This window comes from Gymnodraco acuticeps, unplaced genomic scaffold, assembly GCF_902827175.1.
Source record: "Gymnodraco acuticeps unplaced genomic scaffold, fGymAcu1.1, whole genome shotgun sequence".
Lineage (NCBI taxonomy): Eukaryota > Metazoa > Chordata > Actinopteri > Perciformes > Bathydraconidae > Gymnodraco > Gymnodraco acuticeps.
The window spans coordinates 206,154-216,003 of NW_022992006.1; the positions used below are offsets into that span (position 1 = coordinate 206,154).

Below are 9,850 nucleotides of genomic sequence, written 5' to 3' on the forward strand. Positions count from 1 at the left end.
GTTTGTATTGGGAAAATATGGCAGGGCGGTGTGTCTGTGTATTCAATAGGTGTGTGTGTGTGTGTGTGTGTGTGTGTGTGTGTGTGTGTGTGTGTGTGTGTGTGTGTGTGTGTGTGTGTGTGTGTGTGTGTGTGTGTGTGTGTGTGTGTGTGTTTGTGTGTGTGTGTGTGTGTGTCTGTGTGTGTGTCTGTGTGTGTGTGTCTTCACCTAGCCCAGACTGCCTACATCCATCATGCCATGGCGCTCTGGCAGAGAGTGGGACTCAGACAGCTTCACTAACGCACGGTCAGTTAAATTGCCTGTTAAATTGTCCTGGTCCGCAGCTATCTTAGGTGTAGATAAAAACACTGCACTTAAAGCCTGCACTTAAAGGCAGAATTGTCAAGTAAATGCCAACCTCCCTCCATGCATAGAGAGAAAGAAAGGGAGAGAGAGACAGATCCTCTAAGGAAAACACATTTCCATTACAAGACAAAATACTGCGACACCTACACAGTTTGTCTCTGGAAGTGGCCACAACTGTTCACTTATTTAAGGTATTTCTCAAGCTGAACTATCAATAATCATATTTTCTACAAATTATATGGTTTAGACTCAAATATTATGACCCATGATTTATTAAAGTACATATTCCAAAGTCAAAACTACTTTTTTTTTCTTTAGAAAGATTCAAATGAGTTATCCAATGAAGAAGCCAATATGTTGTCCATTTGGGCTGTTAAGCACGAGCGGTAAAACTGTAATACCTCTTGATCAAATGTCACTGTGCTCCCTTAACGATTCAAGCTACGGTCTCAATCCAATATACGTTTGACATTTCTGGTCATGCAATCAGATGGAAAATTAAGCCTCATTCTTTTAACATTACATAGATATTAAGGATAATTGCTTCTTTCCTTTCTTTGTACCTGAAGCGGAAAGCTGTAACGTAGTGATAATGAAAAAGGTGGGTTGGTTAAAGCTTCTGGTTTGTCATAAAGAAAATTGCAGCAGATATGAGTACAAATCAATTGTACATTGAAATAAACATTCAAATGTAAATGTCCCCTTACTCACTTACGACTTTAAATATTGGTAAAAATCAAGACAGGAAAATGTTGTTGTGCTCTACACTAAGTCAGTAAATAAGACTCAGCAGGTTGTGTTATGAGTTAAAAATCACACTTAAAGCTCTGAAATGTTTTATAAGTTTGACTTTGGGTCTGGATTTGGCCCCATACTTAATGGCAACCTTTCTGTGAATTCAAATGAATTTTTAAAGACTAATGCTCTTTCATTATTTAGACTAGTTATATATTAATGATTTCTAAAATTACTTTATTATTTAATGGATCATGAGGATTGTGATTCATGTACATAGCCAGTGGGGGACTTTAGAATACAGTTACAGTCTATTGACACACATGGTTCTGTTTTTTTTCTTTTTCTGTGTTATACTCAAAGTTATACACAACACATTCATAAATACTTACTGTAAATGGAGAGACCCTTTTTAAATCTTAAACACAACTATACTTTTTAATGACTTAATGTGTCAGATGTTATATCGTATACTGTGGCATTTTATAGCAGTATGAGAACCTTGATAAATAGATGTAGTCTGCCAACATAAACTGAGAGGTCATACGTTAACTGCATCAATGAGCAATGTGTGACAATGACTTTAAAACATCACTGTGTGTCAGTCACCATTAAGGTCTTAATGTTTGCATAAACCTGTACAATTATTTTTATTTAACGACTCTAATTTGTTCAATAGAGAATTTCTGGTGTGTGTGTGTGTGTGTGTGTGTGTCAGTACTTGTTTTCTCACACTATGACTATCATTATTTTTGATGTGAAAACCACACATCTTATCAGTTTTATTAAATTAAAACTGGATGAAGTACATTAATTAAAACCATTACTGTATGGACAGAGTACTTTATTAAAACACACAGGAAATTACACTGTTACAGCATTTTGCAAGTACAATTAGTTAAAAACAATATCTTCAGAATCGGGGCCCCTACCTCATGCCAAACATATTTGCATTTATATTTTACAAATAAACAACATATTTAAATTAATTTGTCTGTACTCCAAGTAATGCCATATCTCAGAGCACATATAGTGGACTCAAACAATGAAAGAAATCATTCAGCAAACCAGTTCCCCGGAATACAAACAGTGCCAGGTCACCTTTGTTAAGCAGAGCGCAAATTAACCCAGCAGCATGTTTTGATATTTAACTCCACATCTGTTTGTATGTGCGGATCTTAAGTCGGACGCTAGGGGGCAGAAAAGCTCCACAAGTTGCGAGAATGGAGAAACCAGTATTGAAACCACTGAGAGCTGCTGCAGCACACTGGCCAAGTTTTCTATCTGTTATCATCTGACAATGGTTTAGCGTTATTTTTGCTTTGAATTATGAGATGCAAATATACTCAGTGCAAACTTATTTTAATTTAATCTCTTTTGTTGTTCAAAATTACCCCAATAATTAGGTATGGAATATATGTGTGATTTATGTGAATTATTAATACTCTTATTGAAGACTGTACATGTATGATCCTCTCAAAACTCACCACAGTTTAACCACAAATGTAGTAATGTCAACGTTATCGTCGTTTAACTGAACCTCCTATAATGAGAATAAGGACTCTATTTTGAGATGATTTATCTTGCATGCGTGCGTGTAGGAGAAAGGTAGAGCTCCCATTGAAGGGTTTTTACTTTAGGTCCAGCTGACAGTATTGCCTCTCAGGTCTGAATCTTGACTTGGGTTCAGGTGTGCCATTTGTTAAGGGAGATGTGACGAGGTCGAGAAGCCATGAGTACAGCCTTCCTATATAGCCCTCTCCAGTGGTGGCTCAGCAGCCAGGCAACTTTGCGGGGGATTTTGGCTAAACATCCGCCCATCTGCTGGCCCATCTGAAGAGGGGCACATCTTTAACTTCCACAATGCAACTTATGAAGGAAGTCTCTTAGCGCGTGAGAGCGAGCGCGTGAGTCCGTGCGTAGGAGAGACAGGGAATGAGTGGGGACTGATTGAAGCGAATATGATGAATATTCATAACCACACATGACACAGTTTTATTGTATTTCTGTATAACGTGGTCTGCGTGATTGATTCCAGGTGCACTTTTACGCACAACATATGCAAAACAATCCCATAAATCCCCGTTTTATTGCAGGTTAGGATTAGCAATTAGGATGATTTGGTGCTTTGTTATTATTGTGCTACCTATACTAAAACCATGTCTTTCACCTTCGATCAATCATTTGCGATTAATTTATTATATCAGTATAACTTGTGTTAAAGAGGGATCTATCTATATTGGAATAACATGTAATTTGTATATCTGTTATAGCGTACAGAAAAATATTATATTCAAAAGTTTCGATAAAAAAAAAAAAATTGAAATCCAAACGTGGCTTTAATTGGAATTATATATAATGTGTGATGCCAACTTTTACGCACGCTTTCAACCGCACTCGTCTATCAAATGACCATTTGGTGATGATAATGTGCAGCTCTCTTTCTGTTTGGACCACAGATTAAATATTGTAATGCACAGACACCAAACTGAAGGAGTGTGACCAGTAACTCAAACTTGTCATGAAATTGCTCAAAACAATGCTTTAAAAAAATATAAGAAACAAAGAACCAGATTATCCTTAGTTTATTAGTATTATCCCCTTACTCTGACATATGTCTGGTTAAACCTGAGGGAAATTACATAAGAAAACAATTGTTTTCCTGTTTATATAGCCGTGTTGTGATAAATTATAATGTTCAGCAACTCTCAATCACAGTTCAACATTATTTATTGAATATTACATCTATGCATAAACGACTGCGCGTCATGGTTTGTGAGCTTCCCTTTTCTGCACCAACGCAGGAGGGTTGCATCTGTTAGGGTCCAATGTTAGTCTTAATTACTGGCCTTCATGTTCTCCATGGCCCTCAACCGTCTTTAATTAAAACCTTGATTAGGGGGGAGGAGGTCTCGGGCAAGACTATTACCAGATGGGTTTCCAGCAATAATAATAAAGACTTTATCCGCTGCCGCTGCTGCTGCCTGTGTGCCATAAAGCGCAGAGCTCGCTGCCCGTCCATATCAAAGCACAGCGAGCAGAAAGAGGCTGTTAATTACGCCGGTAATTACTTGTCTAATTACGGTTCGTTTGTGATTAGATTTAGAAACGTTTCTCGGTCTATACAGAGGCTTTCTGTTCCCAGTACGCAGGCTTAACACTGTATAGGCTGAAATGTAGTGTGTATCCACAGCGGGGTGCTGCTGAATAACCGGCCTATAAGAGATGGAGTGAATAAGATCAATAATGAAGCACTGACCCGAAAGTTATCTTTATTTTTCTCACAGAAATCCTCAATAATCTATATGTTCAAGGTACAACAAAGTGCCTCCAGAATGAGCCAGAAACATATTCGCTTTCCTTTTTGTCTGCATTATGTTTGGCACATTTTTTTTATAACCCTTCCCTTCAGAGATTGGAAGCCTTTAGTGAGCTTTCTTAAAAGCAGTGACGGGGTCAGCTTATGTCACATTTTAACGACGAGCTTTTTCAGGTCCTTTGAGAGCCTCTGGATCTCCATCTAAGTCATATTTTCAGTGTTAAAAAAACATTTGCAGAGGGGAAAACACAAAAAGCCAAATTAATAATGCATACTGACATATCCCGCAGAATTTCATATTAGCGATTTAAGATTCGCCACATTATGAATATATCTTGCCAATGGTCTGAAAGTCATTACGAGTGCGAGCAGGCACGCCGCCGCCGCCTTTATATTCAAGACAGAGAAACTTGCAAATAACAATCAGTTCAATTATCCTCAAAATATGTACTCCAGGATAGGATTTGTCATCCAGACACAGAGAAGGAGGGAGGGGACAAGAAGTGATTTCTTGCTGCACTATGTGCGTCCATTTTCCAGACGGTTTGTCGTCGTTGCCTGATTTGGTGTATGTTGTTTTACATAGCCCAGTTATCTGTGTGAGTTCACTACAGCCTTTTGCTGCTGCATCCATTTATACATATCACACAGATCTGCGTTGAGTTTGTCACATTTGGTGATTTATGTTGTGTTTCCACTCTTGCTTGGAGCTATAGGCATTTTTGTAGAAGGTCCCACTGGCCTGTGCGCAATTCAGGGACAACATGCTCATTTATCCGGACATTTTAGCATGATCTTTTGCAGTTACGCACAAACATATTCTCTAGACCTATGAATGAATTGTGTTGCTGTGTTCTTCAGTGTGTGTGCAGCGGTGCCGACAGTATAATTACCTCTCCTCCTCGGATCATCTCTCGCTGCTCCTCCTGCAGCAGGTGCTCCGGCCTCTTCGACCCTGCACAGAAAAGTGCCAAAGGCCAGGTGATGGCATTAGTGAAATGATGTCTATTTTTATGCGCACATGCCGCCCCCTCCATCAGGAAAGAAAGGAACAGGGGCCAAATAAGATCTTTACAAATGCCATCCCATCACCTGTCACTCACCATGCTTGTTGAATCGTGGGGAGGTGAGGCTCTGTGCAAAGTAATGAGTTATTACCATCATTTAGTGGAAGAGACGTCCGGAATACTCCCTTTTTAGGCTGACACACAACACCTATATTATTTTTAATTAATCATTATGGGTAAACGAGGCTGTAGAAACAATCTTTGGCGAGAAGTTATTTTTGTCACTCAATCTTCGAATATGTGCCATAATTTGGTGCTTAGTTTACACATCCTATTTTAACGCAACGTTATAAGCTTATTTATTTACCCTAAAAAAAAACATGCAGAGTTACCCATTCTGCAATAACACAAAGCAAATTGAAAGTAAGAGCAGATTATCATGGGTCCTCATAACATCTATTTCTAATAGGATATTATCAAAGAAATAACAAATTGCATGGATATGATTAAATACAAAACTGCAGTGAGTCTCTTGTAATGTCTTGTCTTTTATCTGGACCCTGAGTCTGTAATAAAGTTTCCATTCATTCATTCTAATACAGCCCACACCACTGCTAAAGGGTTTAGTTAAGAGCCCATCATCATCCCTGCCCTGGGGATTATGTATCATGACCATAACTACCATACCGTGTGTTGGCTATATCGCACACCATGAATTACACAGGAGAATGCACAACCTCAGTGCTCAACGTTATTCACAAAAATCAGCCAGATCACAGTAGCAGAGGTGTGAGGGGCGATGGAGCTACATTTCGTATAAACTTTTACGAGTGCAAATTAAATCCTCAAAGCTTTGTTACATTCATAGTCTTATTTTGATTTGAACTCCAGACCTTGAAATAATGTAGTGAGTGATATGAGTAAGAGATGCAAATGTACTGCTTACATGTTGGAGCAAGATACAAAATAATGTTTTTTACACTGCTTAGAAGACACTACAAATTATGTTATTCTTAATGTAAATACTTTATTATTTCAGTTTATGTGTCACCTAAGATAAAGTCAGAGATAAGATAAAGAGTCACCATCAAGAATGCTCATATATTCATCTGATATATGGTAGATATTACATGTATTATCTATTGGCCAAGTGAAAGGTAGGTGTTTTTGCATACATTGTTTTTCGAGCTGTAGCAAATGTTCTCTGAAAACAGACCTTTTCACAAATGTTGAAAACTATCCAGATGTTCAAGAGTCAATTGTGCAATAATTATTTGTTCGTTAACTTCAGTGTAAATGGCCCGTTTAAAGTAACATCACCAAATCCAAGGTCGAGATAATCTGCAAAACTACAAATCTTATAGTTGTTATATAGATACAATGCTCTTTGGTGGTGCTGAATCCAGGCCAACACCCTTTAGCTAATGCGTAATTTACCTCGCCGTGCGTAATTAACTGCGTCGCCGACAGACCCCAGTATGTGTAACACTTTATTTTTGAACGGTGCAATACGTTTTCATTACACGTTATTAAAGCACAGGGAGTGACGAGCTCTCATTTGTCTTGTCAGGACATCTGACAACCTCGTTAGCTCCCATTTTCCCCTGTCAGCTCGCAGCGCGACACGGACACTGACTTTAGCCACTCCTGGCAAGCGAGTGATAAATGCGCCTACTCAGCCCTGCGCAAAACAGCAGCATTATTGTTGCCAGCACGAAGCATCAGAATCAATCACAGGCAAGTCTGCGTGGCAGGTGTCAATCTTACGGTTTCTCTTTTGAGATCCTGCCCACTGTCAATCTTTAATCTAATTTAAAGGGTCGTAGATTTGGGGCATAATATCCCCTCGTTTGTTCTCTCTCTCTCTCTCTCTCTCTCTCTCTCTCTCTCTCTCTCTCTCTCTCTCTCCTCGCTCTCTCTCTCTCTCTCTCCTCCTCTCTCTCTCTCTCTCTCTCTCTCCTCTCTCTCTCTCTCTCTCTCTCTCTCTCTCTCTCCAGTCTGACTCGGAGGACTGACCATGCACCACTGCCGACACAGCCCGCATTTAGTGCTCCACACAGGCCTCAGTAGCAGATTAGAGGTGTCGCAAATAGGATTGTTATGAATATTTGTGAGCAAATGGAGGATCTTGTTATTGTGCACGAAAAAAAGAAAAGGGGAGAAGAACACTTAATGGCATGGGATCTTTCCGCTAGCTGCACTTTCAGATACAATTGTAGATCGAAGTCAGACTTGTCACGTTGAGCCAAAGTGAATTCCTAACATCCAGGACGTGCCTGTCTACTCCGGACAAATTGCATCCAATCACCCCGGGGGAATTCAGCTAATGTCTCGATCCAGGGCCGGGGAGCATGGAGAGAAAACAAATCAAACTCTACACACAGAGCGTGTAGGGCTTATTAAAACATTTCACACAGGGGGAGAGAGAGAGAGAGACGAGGAGTGTGTGTCTGTGCATGCGTGTACGCGCGCGTGTGTACTGTGGGGTATGTGTGGGGGTAATTAGGCTATATTATGTTTGGACACAGTATTTTGAATTGAAAATATCAGATGACCAATTTAAATATATCTGCCTGCTGTTTGAGTGGCAGAAAGGCCTGACATCATTTAACCAATCCACCGCAGATCAGGCTGTTTGACTAACTGAGGTTCACTTTAATATCAAGTCTGTCATGGTTCTTTTGACGCTTAAAACTTTAAAAGACCAGTAAAAACCCAAAGCTTTATGCATTTAACAAACGTTCAGTCAAATGTACAGGGCCTTCTTCACAGTCAGTTTAAACTTGAAGTTCAGATCAAACTTACCTCTTCGTCTCCATTGCAATTAATCCTAATTTAGATGGATGAAATGCCCCCTTTGAACGCAGCATCAACTCTGCATGCACCCTCTGCTTTCTGGTAACGTGGTCGGTCCCCTGGACATTTGTCTCTGTCTGCAACAGCGGCAGTAAACAATAAGCTCATGAGGCGTAGGCTATGGCAGCATAATGTTCTGCATGGTTAGAGAGGGGAGGTCGATCATTACACAATTTGTTTCAAATTTGATCAGTTGGAGCGAGCAAGAGATTGGCATGTTCCTGGAAAGCTCACACAGGACTTCCTTAGTTTTAGGATATTCCCCATAAATAAATAACAAATGTTGTCTCTGCAGGCCTGTTCACATCCTATAGATATATCTCGCTGTGAATAATGTCAGATATCTAACTTGTATTGAAATGTATGTGGTTGCTAAATATGCATTAGCGGTGACGATTGAGATGACATGCAAATATAGGCTGATATTTATTATTATGAGTATTTGAGTTGCAAAGTAGTTTCCATTTATTCATAAAAAACTGAAACAACTGTCAGTGTGGTTTAGTGTGAATGTGTGTGTGTAAGAGAGAGAGAGGGGGGTGCGTTGTGCAGCAGCGTGGTGACGGCAGAGGGAAAACCGGCTGGACAGATTTGCGTTTACGCCTGATCTGCTTCTGAAGAGCGGGGCTGTGTGGGAAGGGAAAGGGAGCACCTGGCTCGACCGCTGTATCCCATCTCGTTTTATTGACAGCCTGATAAGCAGGGACCAAGCCGTGCTGTTTCCAACGCGGATGTCGAGCACCCTGCTGCGTTGCACAGTATCAAGGCCTCTTAATGGCTGTCCCTCCAAATAATGGCCCAAACACAGCCAGTCCTGACTGGCCCGTACCTGCGCTGCCCCGGTCTCTTCCTGAGAGACAGGCGGCGGCGCGGTTGCCCATTTACTCACCGTCTTGTTCAAATTGACACAAACATCAGAGGCTGTGAAATAGGATTCGAGGCTTTTAGCCCGCCTTAGTAAAAGGGAAGCCAAAGCCCCATTATGGCAACTTTATAGGGCTGTAGAAATAAAACGCTTTCAGGCCAGGCTGAAACAGTGGAATTGTCTCCAACGTAACTCATGTTTATGAGTACTAATTAGAATTATTGCAACATAGCTCTGTCATTATAATACTAAAGCTTTGGAAACGATGCTCGGCCTACTGCCCACACACATCATAAGGAGCAGTAAGAGGCATTTACACAGGTGTATTGATTAGGACCTGCCTGCACCTGTTCTGACCACCTGTTGCACGCTGAGCATGCTCATATTTAAAAATACAACAACAACAACAACAACAACAACAACAACTGCATGTTTAAATGCTTATGTCTCACACTCCTAATGTCAGTCAACCCCTGTCTGTTAAACTGTTAAAAGCATCGTCTGTTTAACGCAGCTTTCAAAATCCATTGTGTTGATAGTTGAGTTTCCATGCATTTGAAATGATATGTACAATATTTTTTATATACTCAAAATAAAAACTGACTAAGTCACCCAAGTCTATATCTTATGTTGTTTTCTATAGATTTTACTCATTTATTTGTATGTCAAGCTCAGAGAACATCTCAATGTAAGACTTTTATTTCTAAAATCACTGGAGAAGAC

The 9,850-nt window shown here is 40.1% G+C and overlaps 1 protein-coding gene across 1 annotated transcript in view; it reads right to left on the reverse strand.

Moving 5' to 3' along the window:
• Positions 1–5,292: 5,292 nt before the first annotated feature.
• Positions 5,293–9,850, reverse strand: part of elp4 (elongator acetyltransferase complex subunit 4) — an 82,504-nt gene continuing 77,946 nt past the window's right edge. Inside the window, exon 10 of the mRNA XM_034201343.1 lies at positions 5,293–5,354. Coding sequence (XP_034057234.1) covers positions 5,307–5,354 — 48 coding nt within the window. The 3' untranslated portion in view covers positions 5,293–5,306. The remainder of the gene's footprint in view (positions 5,355–9,850) is intronic.